The 19,604-nt window shown below is 39.1% G+C and overlaps 1 protein-coding gene across 1 annotated transcript in view; it reads right to left on the bottom strand.

Moving 5' to 3' along the window:
• Positions 1 to 296: 296 nt before the first annotated feature.
• Positions 297 to 19,604, bottom strand: part of PBS2 (cysteine and histidine-rich domain-containing protein RAR1) — an 81,298-nt gene continuing 61,990 nt past the window's right edge. Inside the window, exons 4-6 of the mRNA XM_089832137.1 lie at positions 1,220 to 1,377; positions 866 to 1,089; positions 297 to 727 (exon numbers count right to left, since the gene is read on the bottom strand). Of these exons, the coding sequence (XP_089688263.1) occupies positions 632 to 727; positions 866 to 1,089; positions 1,220 to 1,377 (478 nt within the window). The 3' untranslated portion in view covers positions 297 to 631. The remainder of the gene's footprint in view (positions 728 to 865; positions 1,090 to 1,219; positions 1,378 to 19,604) is intronic.

The following is a 19,604-nucleotide window of genomic DNA, read 5'->3' as shown; positions in this document are numbered from 1 at the left end:
AGAGGTTGATTAGAAAACTAAGTACGCTTAGACCAGCCATGGAAAAACTCTCCATCATTGAGACAGATTAGTCCAATGTTGTCAATGACATAACAGTTCAAGCTGAAAATATTTCTGTATGAAGTTGTATACATTATACATTCCTTCACTGCTGGTTCCCAAATTTTGGAGTTGAAAAAAAAACAGCAAGATAATCACATATCCTCGACTCGTTTAAGGAATCAAATGTGAAACAATAAAACAGAACCACAAGGAATAGCCTTGCATGCAAACAAATCAAGATTTAAACTATCTGCTTTAAGAAAAAAAAATTGATTCTAAGAGAGGAGAAGTATAAACTTACTGAATCATAAGATGTCCAATATTTCTGAATAGTGTGTAACCATAAAATTGATACATTTAACAAGTTCGTGAAAGAACTTTCAGTTGACTATGTATACAATTGGTTTTCTATTACAGAGTTCCCAATTATCGTTTGAGATTCATTAACCTTCAACTTTTGACAAGAATATGGCTTGATTAATCAGTGAGCAAGCTGGCAATCCTACTAGCAAAGTTCCCGGTGGAACATTCTTTACCTTCTAGGAAGCATATACCAATTAAATACTATTAAGATTGGAAGAAAAATGAATTAATTATCTGGATTTGCATTATGCCATCCTTTAGCACAAGGAGGAATGCTCAAGAATTCATCAAATTCCTTCACATGAACATCACAACACTGCCACTGCAAAATGGGAAGCAAAGATCTGAGAAAATCAAGAAATTATTTACGCAATAACAACTTGCAGAGTGATAATCCCAATAACTGGAAATCATCATGGACTTGATAAATTTTAATTAACTAGCACTGACATTCACTTACCCCTCTAAGCCTGTCATGGAAAACAGCTGGCCCGGGATGATAATGGCAAGCAGTCTCATGGTTATCCCTTTCAGTGAAACTCTGTCCACAACCTTTGTTTTTACAAACCTGTGGTTGGTTTAAATCAATTATTTTTGCAGGTTTAGGAGCCGGAGGTTCAAGTCTTGCAGTCTCTGAAGCTGCTAATTTATGACATTGAGAATTAACATTTCCCACTTGAGAACCTGCGAGGAAAAGCATTGCCACCTTCTCAATTATGTCAATGTGGAAAAAGAGCTCATTTCTGAATGAATAACATATTTCTCAAGGTTGATATAAGAAAAAATATTTAATGAGAGTCACAAAAGAGAGCACCATGATCAGAACAGAAAAATCCTTGACGGCATCTTCCACAAGCTTGTCTTGCTGCATCCAAAGCAGCATTTCCAGTAACAGGTGAAACAATGGGCTTGTTTGGGCTTGGTGCTGCTTTAGTCTGTGGTTTCTCTGATGTGTGTTTCCCCTTTTTACATCTGCATCAGCAAGAAGAATAGGTTAATAGGGAAAGTGATTCAAAATTTTAAATTATGATCAACAAGTAAAGCCAATACAAACATCAACTTGTACTTTTAGCTTAGCACTTAGGAAACTAATTGCAGGCAGCATAAAAAGCAATGCAATTCATTACTATAATGTATAAGCTGTTTATTACTGAAACTTTACGCATTCACATTCCTTAGAGTGAAGGTCTGTAGGTTGTTTTTTCACTGTCAAAAAGTTTATATAAGAAAGACAAAACTAATACACCCAAACCAAACACATTCAAATATTACTATCGGTTATAAGCCATCCAATTGAATTGTGAGTTCCGAAAAGGTGAAATCGCCTTTTAACAATGTAAATGCAATTTCATAAACTACCAAGCATCAGCACAATACCACATTCAAGATGACTAGTACAACTAAGAGAATACTAATAATTAACACAACACAAACATGCTATTTTATAATGACAAGTAAACATTATTAAAAAAAATTAGACTGCCATTTTTTAACAATTTGGAAATAGGTTGCCATGAGCTCTCTAGCCAGTTGTGAGGTTTTCACACCATCGCCCATTTGCAATTGGGGACCCCCTCATTTTCCTTTAGCAATAGTAGCAGTTGTAGGTGGTCTTAATTTCTAGCAATTCTTAGGTCTCCAAGTCTAAGAGATGAGTTTGAGCAATTTTGGCCTGCTGGGAGGTCAGGTGTGTATGAGATGTAAGTGAGAGCTAGGCTAAGCTAGACAAGAATATGGAGTTTGAAATCAAAGAAATTGTGATGAAATGAATTAGAACCTTCTGAAAACCCTTGTTGCAGCTTCGAATTGACCTTAGAAATACAAGAAAGGTTATGGGAGTCAACATTGTTGAAGGCATGCAAAATCGTGAAATTTGATTGTTTGAGAGTTTGTACTCCATGATCTCCATCAATTGTCAACTACGCAATCACTCTCAAGCAATCAAGGGCAAGCATTCACTCTCTGGCCAACTTGCCTTCAAACTTAGCTCGCTCCAACTGCCAACCCGCCATCAGAGCAATCTTTTTTGCCTGCCATTGCTTATGAAGATGTTTCTCCCGCTGGGCTTCCAAAAAAACACCCCGGAAAGCAGTCTCTATAGCAGCCAGAGAGGCCATGAGAGGAGAGGAAGCAACCTGGGTTTGAGAAATGATAGAACAGCTGGTCCAAGCAGTGGCAATATCTTCCTAACTGTATCCACTCCATTCTAAGAGACCCCAGTCTGTATAGCAGTCAGCTCGCATGAATTGGGCTAATGCTGCAGTTGCGACAAGTACACCCTCCAAATTATAGGACTGAGCATGCCGAAGGAGTTCCCAAGTAGAATGCTCCATAGCCCATAACTCCGTAAGAAATCCTTCTGTCTAAGCTGCAAAAGAAGCTAGAACCAGAGGTTCCTCACGCCCACTCTGTATCTCCACTGGTTTCTCAAGCCATGAGGGCACAGCGGATGACACCAAACCCTCTTCTTCCAGCAACTTGTCAGCCTCTTCTAAAACAGTATCTACTCCTGCCATTGTCACCTGAGTACCCGGAGAGGAAGGGTCCTTCGATTGCTCCCCCATAGCCGACTGAACAACGAGAGCCACAAGCTGAACCACCTCTGGCCCGAGAGGTGTTTGCAGGCGTACCTTGTGTACATAGTGAACTTGGCCTCTTAAATCAATCACCTTGGTGCGAGTAGGTTGGTCTGGCGAGAGAAGGGACTTGATCCCTGGAATAGATAGCTTAGAAGCCCCCCATGTCGAAAAGTGTCCTGAGCCACTTGCTGCTTTTAAGCTTGCGTCTTTGGTAGAAGGAACTGGCGGTACCACAACATCACCAGGTGGAGAAGCCGGCTGAGGAACCACAGCAACTCCTGTAGGAAGGGGCCCTGTTGTAGGTGGCAGAAACACTACTTCACGTGGGATGCCCTGCAAGTGACTTAGGCAAATCTCAGTTGCTTGGGAATCAGAAGAGGAGGAATCTGTATCACTCTCCGTGTCCTCAGAACTAACTTGGTCCTTCTCCTCCTCTGCTACTACAGCCTATCATGCCTTCTTTTTGGTGGGTTCACCACAACCCTGGGAGCCCACACCCAAGGTGTCTAGATGTAGCCAATAAGTCATCACTAGTCAGTACGGTTCCACTCTACTTGCTAGTACCAATGTCCCACAATGTTCACTACTAACTTGAAGCCAAACTGCCTCCAAGAACAAAGCCACTGCATGATGGGGCATGTAGAAAGCTTTATTCCACAACTCCAAGTATTCCCGCAATCTACCAAAAAGGAGTTGAGTCCAGTTGTAGATCTGTCCTTGGGATAGGCCATCCACCACTAGCAACATCCAGAGAGGAATATCAGAGGTGCGACTGCTAGCCGTGAGCTTACTTTTTACCAAATCCACCATGCAACACCATTCCTTATTCGCAATGAAAACCTTTCTCAGCCCTCGACTATTCTTCAGAATACCTTCCCATTCCTCATTGGTAAGATCCTGGCGGCACAAGAGTTTTAGCCATTTCCGCTTGTCTTCTCCTGTCATAGGGGCTTTGCTCAACTCCTGCCCTCGATTAGGGATTCCAAAAACCCTACTAAGTACTTCGGAAGAATAAGAAACTACCACCCGATGCAAAGCATACTATATGAAAAATTGATGACCTGCTCAATCATACCCCGTAATCAAATTTCAGAGGATAGGTTCAAATTCGTGTAAATCAAAGATCGGCATAAAGATAATCTTGTCCACCTCAGCTATGACCAACACCTTCTGGAGAGGATGCTCTGCATCTAATTTTTCCCAGCATGCCCTACACTCACTGCCAAGCACACTTTCAAAACTGATACTGGAAGCAGTGATCTTCTACGACAGTTTAGTCTTGCCCTGTGCCATGACTGACTTCTAAGTTCTTGCTTGTAAGGCAGCAGCTTTGGTACCTTTGTAATCAACAATGTGGCCCCGGCTGGGATTCCCCATACTTAACTTCACCATGTCGGAGGGATATGTCCAATCTATAATTTGTCAGTGTGTGCTGAGATATCTCCAATGACCACCCCAAAGAAATGTTCGCCACGTGCTGAAAAATAACCATACAGTTCCCGTACAAGTAGAATGGTCTCCTTGGTTGGCAGAATTTGTAAAGAGTATGTTTGATCAAACCGTACACTGATATGTTCGTATCCCTATTGTTGTACGACAGCCGTACACAACTTAGCTTTGTGCAAGTCCATACGAAATTCTCCTGAATGGCTGGATGCCACCTGTACGCTGTCCCTCGTACACTGCAAAATTGGCACCCATATGTCGTTTAAAGGTGGTCTTCCGTACACTGGGTTCCATACAACACACCAATTTTGCCCTCCGTACATTGGTTTTCGTATGGGTACATCAAAAATCTGTCCATATGCTAGGTTTCGTACAGTACACTTCTATCTTTCGTACAACTGATCCCACGTACGGCTATAACACTACCACTTCCGTACGGTCTGATAGGCCATAAGTCGCCTTGTTCCGTTGCCCAGACACCTCGTACATCACCTTGCCGTGTATGTCGTACGTCCGCAATCCCCTGCATTGTACTTGCACTCGCCTTCCTCTGCTCACTTGGTCAAGAAGAAATGACTTTGGCTGAAGTCTTGGGGGTTTATAAAGTAGGCAGGAACTTTTCGCTCTTCATATATTTTCAATTGGGACCCATTCACGAGATCTTTAATTGGCTGATTATCAAGAGTAGCTAAAATTACCGCTCCATTTACTTTTAGTTCCATTATTTTGTAAGGCCCCAACCAACGAATTTTAAACTTACCTAGCTTAATTTCATTCTTCCCGTTGTACCGAAGTACGAGTTGCCCTGGGTGAAAATTCATCATTTTCAGATGTTTATCATGCCAATATTTCCATCACTTTTGAGCCACCTCTATACACCATTGGGCGAATATTCTTTTTTCTTCTAACTCCATATACCCTTTCGAGTATCATTTGTTTGATTCTTGTATTTGTAACATGTTGCGATCTGCTTGGAAGACTTCATAATCTCCCATCTGCCAGTGAAATAAACCCTTAAGGGAGTCTCTGTCATCCTCCAAGTATTCTCCTAACCTGAGTACTCCCTCCTCGTCAAGTTCCATCCCTTCATATTCTTCTTCTTCAAAGTCAGATGCCAAGTCCTGACTTACTGACTGGTTCTTGAGATCTATAGTGTACTTCCTACTGATTCAATAGAGAGGGTGTTTTGTTTCCAGTTGTGATTGGCCTTTGCTACTACTAGCCATCCTCCCCCTAATAAAGCATCATATCCTTTCTTCTCCAAGGTAGTAACCACAAAGTCAAACAAATTGTTGGGTTCCTATTATTACCTTTTGCCCTATCAAGGTGCCAATCGGTTTGATGCCATGTTGATTTGCTCCTACAAGCTGGAATTTGGGCAGCCACAAGGTAGGTTTCCCAATCGCCTTCCAAGTATCTTCCGATAGAACATTCACCCCGGAGCCTCCATCAATTATCATGTTTGAGACTTTGTACCCCATGATCTCCATCTCTACCATTGTTGACGCTCTCCCTAGACCTATTGTAAATAAAGTATTTTCTTCCTTTTCCACTGAAGTTTCTTCTTTTTCTACCCGCTCTACGGCTTCTAGTTCCCCTTGGGGATCCTGTTGAGTTGGCAGTATTCCTTGTGTCAATGCGACTTGTAACTGAGGTAGCGTATCTAGTAATTTCCCAATGGAGACCGGAATGGTAGTTTCTAATACTTTCCTTATGATGTTAGGTACCCCCTTGCCCCTAGAGGTCTTGGCTGGCTTAGCTGTTGTTCCCCTCTCAACTCATTTTGGATGTTCTACTTTGCCTCCTCAAATCTTGCTTTTTCCACAGTCACCTCCGAGTACATGGCTTTCTTGGCTTGCATCCTTGTTATTGCAAGTACCTCACTTTTTGATCCTGCAATATCCAGCATGTTCACACCCTTTTGCCTTGGGCAATTTGCATCCTCATGGTTGCCCGGCCCACACCATTTGCAAAGCATTCCTCCATTCTGTCCCCCTTCATTTTGACATTCTCGAGCAAAATGGCCTCATTCGTGGCATCTCTGGCATTGGATCATGGGCCATCCTCTAGAATCATATTGGATTGCCCGTTGGGGTGTGTTGGTGTTGCTATTGTTGTTACTACTATTGGCACTACCTCTACGGTTATTCCTGTACCCCCTGGGGAAGCTTCTATATTATTGTTCTTTAGGGGAGTTGTTGGTGGTGTAGATTGTTCTACAGCAAACAATATCTGGGTGTTCCTTGTTTTTAGGTTATAAGGGCAATCTTTGATTGCATGACCCCCTATCTGGTAAATCTCGCAAAACATCTTTCTCGGGCATGCTCCTTTGGTATGACCCTCTTTTTCGCAGTCTGTACACCATAGGTCTTTACCTTCCTTCTTCTCATCCTGAGTTCTAGCTACTTACTTCATTAGCCGTTTGAGGTCCTTCCTCAAGGCTTGGATCGTTTTCAACTCTTCCTCACTTTCCTCAAAAATTCACTAGAGCTTCCATGTTGTCTCCTCTTCGAGGTTTTATTTTCGCTTTCAATGTCAATGGTGTTACAAATCTAACCTAGATAATCTACAAGTCTAATGGTACAGTCTGTACCTAGCTCTTCTATTTATATATTTTTAATGAATGGCATTCAACATAATTTATATGTTCTCTAAAGGTGCCGGCGATCTAGAGGTAATTACCTTAGTTTGTTCCTGACTAATCTTAGTTAGACATAACTAATATTTGCATTAAGATCGCCGGCTTAGGGATGACTAATTTATTAGCTATATGCATAGGGTTATGTCCCTTGAGGGACATACCATCTAGAAGAATATATAGGCGGGTTGAGAATGTAGTTTGGAGACACACAGATACATAACAGTCTGATCTTCCAAGCATTCTCCTTCCCACGGATACATAGCAGCGATTTTACAATCACACAAGTTTGTGCATAGAAGTTTGGACCTGCAGTTATCATAAAAAGATATCTGCCTCAAAAGATCTGGACATACAAATTGTTAAAAGGATCATTCTCAGCAACTCTAAGTTTGTCTTCAAGGCTCACGAATTTGCAGAACTGTAAAAGGTATCAGAGCCTAGTTATCAAATCTAGGGCTTTGCAAATTTTCAATAATCAGACTTTTTTATTCAGTAGTTGTCTTCAATTTCCAATGGCATATACAATCAGGCCTGAGGACAGATTCGATGGGAAGGAACACTTTGAAGCATGGAAATTCAGAATCTTGATGATTCTTGAAGAAAACAATGTTAAACAGTTTGTTGATGGAGCATCCAAACAGCCACCAGTTAAACCTCACAAATCCATATGGACCAATGGAAATAGAAAAGCCATTCAAATGATCTTGGATGGAGTTAAGAATGACATCGTACCTATGCTTACAAAACACCAAACTGCCTACGATATGATGAATGCATTACGGAATGCATTTGAAGTAAATAATGCAACTAGGGTCCTTGCACTAAAAAGACAACTAAATCACATCCAGATAAAGAAAGGAGAATCAATAAATTCTTATTTCCTCAGAGTTGTTGGCATTAGAGATGAATTATCAAGCATAGGAACCATCATTAATGACACCGAACTAACACTCATGGCCATAGATGGATTGCTAGAATCATGGGAAACATTCGCACAAGGAATAAGTGCTAGAGATCAGCTTCCAAACTTTAATAGACTCAAGAATGATTGTCTTCAGGAAGAGTCGAGAAAACTAAAGAAAGGAGGAAAACCAAAAGTAGAAGATGAAGAACTTCACGTTCTTAATGCCAACTCTTATAAAGGAAAGAAAAAACACTTCAAGAAGAAAAGGGGAAATCAGAAGAATGGAAAGTCCAAGAAAGATCTTTCTAAAATAAAGTGTTTCAAATGTGAAAAATTTGGACACTACAGATCAAATTGTCCGGAAAATTCCAAACAACAGGCAAATTGTACAAATGTTATTAGAGAAGAAGAAACTTATGACCCTGAGAACCGTGTTTTGTATTCCTCTCTATCAAATGAAATCTCAAATAAGGCATGGGTAATTGATAGTAGATCTTCCAAACATATAACGGGATACAAAGAAACTCTAGATTCCTTATCAGAAAAAGTTAACGGTGAAGTTACTATTGGTGATAACTCTACACACTCAGTTGAAGGAATTGGTAGCTGCACTTTGACGCTAAAGACAGGAAATACTCTTCTTAAAGATGTACTATATGTACTAGAGATTAAAAGAAACCTAATCTCAATTACAGCATTAGAAGATGATGGACACAATGTTGCATTCGTGGATGGCAAAGTATTAACTTGGGCTAAGAACTCTTCCATCAAGAAAGCTAAAGTAATTGGTCAAAGAAAGGGATACTTGTATGAACTGAATATAGAACCTAGTAGATCCATTCAAGCCCTAGTTCACAAAGTAGAAGATTCAAATGAAATATGGCACAGAAGATTAGGGCATCTAAACTTTAAAACCTTATCAACTATGGAAAAGATGGTTACCGAATTACCTAAATTAAATAAATATCACCCTACTATTTGTAAAGAGTGTGCTCTGGGTAAAAGTACTAGAAGTCCCTTTCACGATAGTACTAGGAAAACAAATAATGCACTTGAGTTTATTCATTCAGATTTATGTGGACCTATGTTTGTTCCCTCTCTTGGAGCATTTTGGTATTATATCTTGTTCATAGATGACTTCTCTAGGAAAATAGGGATTTATTTTTTTTAAAGCAAGGAATCAGAAGAAATCCTACAAAGATTTAAAGAATTCAAAGCATTAACTGAAAAATTTTCAGGACATAAAATCAAAACCCTTAGAAGTTAAAACAAATAATGGAGGAGAATATACCTCAAACTTATTTAAAAGGTTCTGTAAAGAATCAGGGATCAAGAGGGAGTATATTGTTCCTTATAACCCAGAACAAAACGGGGTAGCTGAAAGAAAGAATAGGACAATTATAAAAGCTACTAGGGCTATGATTTTTTACCAAAATCTAGAATACTATCTTTGGGCAGAAGCCTCTTGTACTGCTGTTTCTATTCAAAGCAGAAGCCCTCACTCCTATCTTAAAGATAAAATCCCTGAAGAAGTATTTACTAAAGTAAAACCCAATATAAGTCATCTCAGAATTTTTCGTTGTCCTATATACATTCATGTTCCAAAAGGAAAGAGAACCAAATTAGAACCATCTGGGAGGAAAGGTATCTTTGTAGGGTATAGTGAAACTTCTAAAGCATATAGAATCTTCATACCTGGTCAGAAAACTATTGAACTTAGCAAAGATGTAATCTTTGAGGAAGATCTTGCATTCAAAAGAGCCTTAAGTTCTAATGACCCTTCTCCTTTATCAAATTCTGAAAGAATTAGTGAATCTGAATCCCAGAAGGAGAACCTAGAAGAGGTCGAAAATGAAAATATGAACCTTGAGGAAAACTCAAAGAAAAGACCACTTTGGGCCATAAAAATAGTTGAAGCAGCTCAAGATTTTGCCGCACCTTCAAGATCAATCAAAGAAAGTAAAAGACCTAAAAGATTCTCTGGTTATACAGCAAATATGATTAATTTATCCACAACAGAGCCAACCAATCCTTCTGATGCTATTAATCATCCAGCCTGGAAAGAAGCTATGACAAAAGAATATCAATCAATTATGAAAAATGATGTTTGGGAAATAGTTCCAAGGCGAAAAGGAAAATCTGTTGTTTCTTCCAAATGGATATTCAAGATAAAGCATGCTGCTGATGGAAGTATTGAGAAATATAAAGCCAAATTTGTAGCCAGAGGTTTTTCTCAAAAAGAATGGATTGATTATGAAAAAACTTTGCTCCTGTTGCCAAATATACTACCGTTCGAGCTGTCTTAGCAATTACTGTACTAAGGGATGGAAGGTACATCAAATGGATGTAAAGACAACATTTCTCAATGGAAAGATTTCAGAAGAAGTCTATTTGGAGAAGGATTTGAAACCCACAATCCTAACGCCTTTGTTTGCAGACTCAAGAAAGCTCTTTATGGGCTTAAACAGGCTCCTAGGGCCTGGTATGAAAGGATTGATAAATATCTCACCGGCTTAGGATTCTCTAAGAATGAAGTTGATCCAAACTTATATTATAAAAGAGATAAAGATGGTATGGTAATATTGATATTGTATGTTGATTTATTAATCACAGGTGATGATCATCTTATAGATCAGTGCAAGAAAGATCTAACCAGAGAATTCGAGATGAAAGACTTGGGTCTTCTCCATTACTTCCTAGGATTGGAAGTACGACAGAATGTTGATAGTATCATACTGATTCAAGGAAAGTACACTTTAGATATCTTGAAGAAATTTGGAATGTGGAATTGCAAGTCCATGTCTTCTCCAATGGAGACCAATTTGCATAAACTTAAAGAAGCAGCTCCAGAATCACCTCCAATAGATTCTACTCTCTATAGGCAGATGATTGGGTCCCTGATGTACCTAGTAAATACAAAACCTGATATTTGCTATGTTGTTCATGCCTTAAGTCAATTTATGTGTGAACCTAAGGAGATTCACCTAGTTGTTGTTAAACACATTATGAGATACTTAAAAGGCACTCTTAATTATGGACTCAAATATGAGAAAGTTGCTTTAGATTTGCATGGATTCACCTATTCAGATAGGGGTGGCAGTGTTAAGGACAGGAAAAGCACTTCAGGATGCTATTTCAGTTTAGGATCAGCTATGATTTCATGGATATGCAAAAAGTAGACTTTAGTAGCTCACAGCTACATAGAAGCCAAATACATTGCAGCAACGATGGCCTGTCGAGAAGCAGTATGGCTGAGGAAGTTACTTGTGGGATTATTTGGGCAAGCCATGAATCCTACAATCATTCATTGTGATAATTAGAGTTCCATCAAGCTCTCAGTGAATCCAGTTTTCCATGAGAGATCCAAGCATATTGAAATTCCTTACCAGTATGTAAGAGATATGGTAGATAAGAATTCTATTAAATTGGAATACATTTGTACTGCAGATCAAACAACAGACATACTCAACAAACTTCTATCTAGAGTAAAGATAGGACATTTCAGAAAGAGACTTGGTATGGTTGAGTTGTAATTCATTTGTACTCTTTTGATTATTAATAAAATAATAAATTTTATTTTGTTAGGCTATTGACTGTTATGGGCTCCACCATGTGTAATCATTATTTAAGAGGTGACGATCTCTGAAATAATGAATACTTGTGCAAAAGGCATTATGAGAAGTGACGATCTCTTAGATAATGTACTATACAATAGATTTTACTGTAAAATCCAGTTGAGTTTTAAATTGTCTTGTGAAATTGACATTGCTATGTTCATGGGTCACAAATTGGATAAAGGAAGTTTTTCTTTGTAATGTCCCTTTACTGATTTTGCATGGTATTTCCAGCCACAAATCAGATCTTTAAAATCAAACAACCAATATTACAAAGATCTACCAATTCTCCAATAAAACCCAAATCGGGTATGTCCAAATTAGTGCCAAAAAACTTCACAACTTCACAAATTATTAATAAATCTGAGAATGGACATTTTTACAGAAATTTCAGCAGCATAACAACTTACAAAATGACATTTCCAGATTTGTATAGCCTTTACACAACAGCTCACAGATGTAGGACAAAACTATGCTCAATCGGGCTCCCGAAATTAACACACAATGCCCGGAAACACCACAAAAACACTCATAAACTATCTCAGAAGTTTAATCACGACCCAATACATATATTCAGCTCTATTTTAATATCTTAAAGTCTGAAATACAGCAGCAACCCAAACTGATATGAAACACTCAACTGAAAACACCAAACTCAAACCAAAAACAACCCCGAAAACCCACAAATTGGCACTATTCAGCACAAAGGCAAATCTCTGTATGAGCATGCACATGGAATGGCTTCAAACTCCCGTCCTTAGCCTTCCTGGAAACCTGCAAACTCCCGTTCTTGGGTCTCCTTCTCCACAGGTTTGGCAGCCTCTTTTTGGAGCCTGCCTGCCTTAGCAAAGTTTATTATTTTTTTATTATTTGAAAAGGGCACATGACAAGTCCTCCCCTCCCAAATATTGCTTGTCCTCAAGCAATGAAGGTTGGAATTCTTAAGAATATGTGCTCATTCCCAAGTTGCATCCTCTAGTGGTAATCCTTTCCATTTGACCAAATGCTCTATGACGCTCCTATTTCTCAACCTTTTCTCTCTTGTATCCAAAATCTCTTCTGGTATCAAAACTAATTTCCCTTCATCATCAAGAGGTGGTAATTCTGTAGATACTATGGTTTTCTGGCCTAGAACCTTCTTTAAGCAAGACACATGAAAAATATAATGTATTTTGCTGTTTGGTGGGAGCTCCAATTCATAAGCTACCTCTCCTACCTTCTTGATGATTTTATAAGGCCCATAGAACCTTGGCTTGAGTTTCTCTGCCCCACTCCTCTTCAAGGTGCTTTGCTTATATGGCTGCAACCTAACAAATATCAAATCTCCCACCTCAAAAGATCTTTCAATCCTTTTCCTGTCAGCATATATCTTTTGTTGGTTCTGTGCATGTTGTAGATTATCCTTGAGGGACCTTATTATGTCTTGGCTTTGCTTGATGAAATCACTTGCTGCGGGTACTCTGCTATCGGAAAGTATTAGATCAACAAAGGAAAGGGCATCATAACCATAAAGAGCACGAAAAGGAGGCATACCAATAGACATGTGATGAGATGTATTGTAACAATACTCCCCTAGGTGTAACCATTTCACCCAAGCATGTTGTTGATTTGAAACATAGTTCCTCAAATATCCCTCTATCCATTTATTAACTATCTCTGTTTGTCCATCTGTTTGAGGGTGATAGCTAGTACTGGGAGTGAGTTCAGTTCTTGCCAAATGAAAGAGCTCCTTCCAAAAAGAGCTGAGGAATCTACTGTCCTGGTCACTAACAATGTTTCTAGGCAAACCATGTAATCTAAAAATTTCCTTGAAGAACAATTCGGCCACTTGTGATGCCTTGAAATCAGATGTGATAGGAAAGAAATGTGCATACTTAGTTAGTCTATCTACCACCACATATATGCAATCCTTACCTTGAACCTTGGACAACCCAGTGATGAAATCCATGGAAATACTTTCCCATTTTTGTTCGGGAATAGGAAGTGGCTGCAACAACCCTGCAGGAAAATTTTGCTCACTCTTGATTTGTTGGCATACCATACATTCCTTAATGTGTTTAAGGACATCCTCCTTCATACCCTTCCATGAAAACCGCTCTCGAATTTGCCTGTATGTCTTGAAGTATCCCTGATGACCAGCCAAAGGTGTGTCATGAAAGGCCCTCAATATCCTCTCCTTAGTTTTTGACCCTGGCACTAAGAAGATCCTGTTCTTGTAATAAATCAATTCATCAACAACCTTGTACCTGTTATCATCCACTAACTTATCCAAAATCTTGGTGGCAAATGAATCTTTAGCATACTCTAAAATTATGGAGACTTTCCAATCAGCAGAGATAGATGATAAGGAACACAAAGTGGGCTTTCTTGAGAGAGCATCAACAACCACATTATTCTTTCCTTTCATGTATTCAATATCAAAATCATAAGCTTGCAATTTGCTTACCCATTTTTGTTGGCGATCATTCAAATCCCTTTGGTTCAAGAAGAACCTAAGGCTATTATGGTCTGTCTTTACAATGAATCTCCCACATACCAAATATTGTCTAAACTTATGAAGTGCATGCATGATTGCCAACATTTCCTTATCATAGATGGAGTAACCTTTCTCTGATTGATTTAATTTTCTACTCTCAAATGCTATTGGATGTCCCCTTTGAGTTAGGACAGCCCCTATACCTTCTCCAGAAGCATCACATTCAACAACAAAAGGTAAAGAGAAATCTGGAATTGCAAGCACAGGGCATGAACTCATTACCTCCTTAAGCTTATCAAATGTTTTTTGTGCCTCTTCTGTCCAAACAAAAGCTCCTTTCTTTGTCAAATCAGTCAAGGGGGCAGCAAGCTGAGAAAATCCCTTGGCAAATCTCCTATAGTAGCTACACAACCCGAAGAAACCTCTCAACTGTGTAAGATTAGTGGGTGGAGGCCAATCCAAAATTGCCTGGATTTTTTGTTGATCAACCTGTACTCCTTTAGAACTTATAATATGTCCCACATATAGGATCTCTGTCAAACCAAACTCACATTTAGATAGCTTAGCATAGAAGGATTGCTGCTCCAAGATTCCCAAAACAGTGTCTATGTGCTTTAGATGCTCTTCCCATGTTTTACTGTATATCAAGATATCATCGAAAAATACCAAAACAAATTTTCGAAGATGCTGACTGAATACCTTATTCATACAAGATTGGAATGTTGCAGGTGCATTAGTGAGTCCGAATGGCATAACAAGAAATTCAAAGTGCCCATAGTGACATCTGAAAGCAGTCTTTTCCACATCTTCACTCCTCATTCTAATTTGATGGTAGCCTGATCTTAAGTCAATTTTTGAGAAGTATACAGCACCATGTAACTCATCAATGAGTTCATCTATGCGTGGTATGGAATACCTATTTTTTATGGTCTTCTTGTTTAGAGCCCTGTAGTCTATACACATTCTCATTGTACCATCCTTTTTCTTGACAAGTACCACAGATGATGCAAATGGACTAGAGCTAGGCCTTATGAATCCCATGTCCAGGAGTTCTTTAATATTTTTTTCAATTTCTTCCTTATAACCTCTTGGATGGCGGTATGGGGTTGTTATAACTGGTTTGGCACCCTGTTCTAACTCTATAACATGCTCAAAACCTCTATCTGGTGGTAATCCTGGAGGCAAATCATTGAAAACTATACTATGCTTATCAAGAATATTTTGAATTTCAAAATGGAAATTACCTTGATTCTTTGGAGAGCTTGTTGGTTGGATTATGACTCCTGCTGCCCATGTTACTTGTCCTCTTCGAAAAGTCCTCTCCATCCTCTTTGCAGAGACCGCCTTAGGTGCTCCATTCGATAACCCTCTCAATATGACTTCTTTCCCATTGGAATGAAATTTAAACTCCATAGTTTGATGGTTCATGTAATAGCCTCCGATAGAGTGCAACCATTGAACACCCAATACAAGATCTGTCTCCCCAATACCAACCACATAGAAGTCATCACATAACTCATAATCTCCTAAGGTCATCTTGAGTTGTTTCACCACCCGTGTGCAAGGCATAGTGAATCCATCAGCTACAGTAATATTGAATCCCTCAAAATCTTCTGCTTTAAGCCCTCTTTTCATGACAAATCCCTCATCAATAAAATTGTGAGTTGCCCCACTATCAAGAAGAACGATCAACCTTTGCCCTGCTAGTACCCCTCGAATTTGGAAGGGATGGTATCTTGGGACTCCTGATAATGCTGCTAAAGTGCCATCCTTGCTGATTTCTTTTACTTTCTCTTCTTCTACCTCCTCCTTAGTATCATGAAATTCCTCATGCTCATCTGAATCAGATTCTGAAGCAACTTCAATATAGTGCACTTGACCTTTCCCCAAACATCTGTGTCCTGGAACCCATGGTTCTCTACAAGTAAAACAAAGCTTTTTCCTTCGTAATTCACTCCTAGTCTCTTCATCTACCTTCTTTTTTGCCACATTTGTCACATCTTTTGGTGGTAGTGTTGGGAAAGTCTTTTTCTGAAAATTTCCCTTATGTTGCCAAAGATTTGGGGGTTTTTGATTGGTGATTGATTTCATAGGCACGCAAGTTTCAAGTTGCAAGCTTCTTTTGATAGCTTCCTGTAAGGTTGAGGGTGAGAAAGCCTTAACCAAACCCTTAACAGAATCTTCTAAACCATCAAGAAAAAGATAAACAATCCTCTTTTCACTCATATCAGGTACCATAACAGCCACTTTTTGAAATTCTTCTATATACTCATTAACTGATTTGGTTTGCTTCAACTTTGACAATTCTTTAAAGTACTCTTCATCATCCTTGAGGTCAAATCTATCTATCACTCTTTGACTAAAATCTTCAAATGTAGTTACCTGATCGTGAACTTGAGTAGTCATTCCATGATACCACCAATCATAGGCTGCATCTTCCAAGTGTAGACTTGCAAATTGAACAGCATCACTCTCTTTCATGGGGTTAAGTGTGAAGAAAGTTTGTAATTTTTGTAGCCATGCTCTAGCTGAAATTTTATTTGTTCCATCAAAAATAGGTGCTGTAAACTTGCTTATTTTATTTTTGAGCTCTCTTCCACTTGTGTCATGCTCCCTCCTATTCTCTTTCTTGGGCATCAAAGCGTTCATCATATCCACATATTCTCTAAAAGGAACTGAACTACGAAAGTCATCATCTAAGCCATTGTAAGTAGCTCTTAATGTAATCAAGTTACCTGTAACCTCTTCCACTGGATTAATGGCTAGATTTGGTACTGGTGGCTCATCTGCACGCAAGAAAATAGTTTTGGTTGATTTAGATGGTGTGGATCTCCCATTTCTTGGCTCCTCTGAAGTGCTCCCTTTCTCATTAATAGATGCAATTCCTTGTAATTTTTCTGTCAATATTCGCAAAGCCTCTCTAGTTTCCGCCAAACCATCCACTGTTTGCTTCTGAGTATTTTGGATGTCTTGGAAGAATTTTTTTGCCATCTCATCTGGATCAGCCATACTTTTTTCTTCCTTGGATTTTGTACTTTTTCTTTCAACTGGGGGTTTGATCAAAATTTCTTTATTCTTTTCTCGCTGCAAATATCTTTTTTCTCTTTCACTTAGTTGCATGCGATCATAAATTTTGACATGCAACTAATTAGAAGCAACATGCAACCATAAGATATGACATGCAAGATCTGGGTAGTTGTCAAACTGACATGCAAGATCTGGGTAGTTGTTAAAACTGACATGCAACTTCTACAAACCCTCAGGTTGGCAAGATCATGGCTCTGATACCACTGTAATGTCCCTTTACTGATTTTGCATGGTATTTCCAGCCTCAAATCATATCTTTAAAATCAAACAACCAATATTACAAAGATCTGCCAATTCCCCAATAAAACCCAAATCGGGTATGTCCAAATTAGTGCCAAAAAACTTCACAACTTCACAAATTATTAATAAATCTGAGAATGGACATTTTTACAGAAATTTCAACAGCATAACAACCTACAAAATGACATTTCCAGATTTGTATAGCCTTTACACAACAGCTCACAGATGTAGGACAAAACTATGCTCAATCGGGCTCCCGAAATTAACACACAATGCCCAGAAACACCACAAAAACACTCATAAACTATCTCAGAAGTTTAATCACGACCCAATACATATATTCAACTCTATTTTAATATCTTAAAGTCTGAAATACAGCAGCAACCCAAACTGATATGAAACACTCAACTGAAAACACCAAACTCAAACCAAAAACAACCCCGAAAATCCACAAATCGGCACTATTCAGCACAAAGGCAAACTCTGTATGAGCATGCACATGGAATGGCTTCAAACTCCCGTCCTTAGCCTTCCTGGAAACCTGCAAACTCCCATTCTTGGGTCTCCTTCTCCACAGGTTTGGCAGCCTCTTTTTGGAGCCTGCCTGCCTTAGCAAAGTTTATTATTTTTTTATTATTTGAAAAGGGGACATGACATTCTTCGAGGTTTATCCTGTATTCTGGTGGATCTTAAACTCAAGATCTCGTTGTGATATAGAAATACCAGTTTCTATGAGTCACAACATGTGTCTTATCACTAGTAGCAGTGATTTGTCATATCACAGTTATAGTAATATGACATTGTATTATGTGTTCTATGATACCACATACAAAGAAGAGACAGACAGATATAGAGTATTAAATCTTGCTTAAACATCTGTATTGATGTTGCTAGATATGATATCTCTCTGTAGGATTATCAAGTTAAAAGGGAGTGTTACGAATCTAACCTAGATAATCTACAGGTCTAATGGTACAGTTCGTACCTGGCTCTTCTATTTATATATTCTTAATGAATGGCATTCAACATAATTTATATGTTCTCTAAAGGTGCCGACGCTCTGGAGGTAATTACCTTAGTTTGTTCCTAACTAATCTTAGTTAGATGTAACTAATATTTGCATTAAGATCGTCGGCTTAGGGATGACTAATTTATTAGTTATATGCCAAGGGTTATGTCCCTTGAGGGACATACCCTCTAGAAGAATATATAGGCGGGTTGAGAATGTAGTTTGGAGACACACAGATACATAACAGTCTGATCTTCCAAGCATTCTCCTTCCCACAGATACATAGCAGTGATTTTACAATCACAAAAGTTTGTGCATAGAAGTCTGGTCCTGAAGTTATCATAAAATATATCTGCCTCAAAAGATCTGAACATACAAATTGTTAAAAGGATCATTCTCAGCAACTCTAAGTTTTTCTTCAAGGCTCACGAATTTGCAGAACTGTACACATAGCACGCGTACAAGCATCTCCAAAAGTGGATGGTGGGACTATCTTCATTTATTTTCTTAAGGACGGGATGAGTCCAATAAATCATCTTTTCTTTAACCTGTCCGCAAGCTTATTGTCCAATTTGTTGATGAGTTCCTTCAGTTGACTAGTATAAGCCTTCACCGATTCCTTCTTCTCTTGCCTAGTGTTATAGATTTTTGTGACAATTTCATCATCATCTCTTAACAATTTGAATTCCTCCTCAAATGCTGCGCACACGTTATCCCAAGTGTTCTTCTTGCCAGCATCCAAGTCTGCATACCAATCTATGGTGATCCCTCTTAATATGGCAAGAAATGCCTTCAACCATTTGTTTCTGTCATTCTCCTTGTTCGCTTGCCATATAGTTATACAGGTTTTGCAATGGCAAGCAGGGTCCTCTGATTCGTCCCTCGTAAATTTAGGCAATTTTTGTTTATCGACTGCCATTTTCTTTCCTTGTTACTGCCTTCCCAATGGAACCCCTCCTCCCGAGGGAACACCACCACTGGGTGGAACCCCACTTCCAGATGGAATACCTCTTCTCAGTGGAACGCCACTTCCTGATGAAACACCACTTCTTAAGGGAACACCCCTACCGGATGGAACCCCACTTCCCAAGGGAACACCCCCGCCAGACGGAACCCCACTTCCCGCTGGAACACCCCTTCCAGATGGAACACCACTTCTCGATGGAACTCCACTTCCTAATGGAAGTTTACCTCTCGATGGAA

This window comes from Cupressus sempervirens, chromosome 1, assembly GCF_028749045.1.
Source record: "Cupressus sempervirens isolate cs-2001-9-10 chromosome 1, ASM2874904v1, whole genome shotgun sequence".
Taxonomy (NCBI): Eukaryota; Viridiplantae; Streptophyta; class Pinopsida; order Cupressales; family Cupressaceae; genus Cupressus; species Cupressus sempervirens.
The sequence above is the reverse complement of the archived record's forward strand: the minus strand, read 5'-3'. Positions and strand labels throughout refer to the sequence as shown.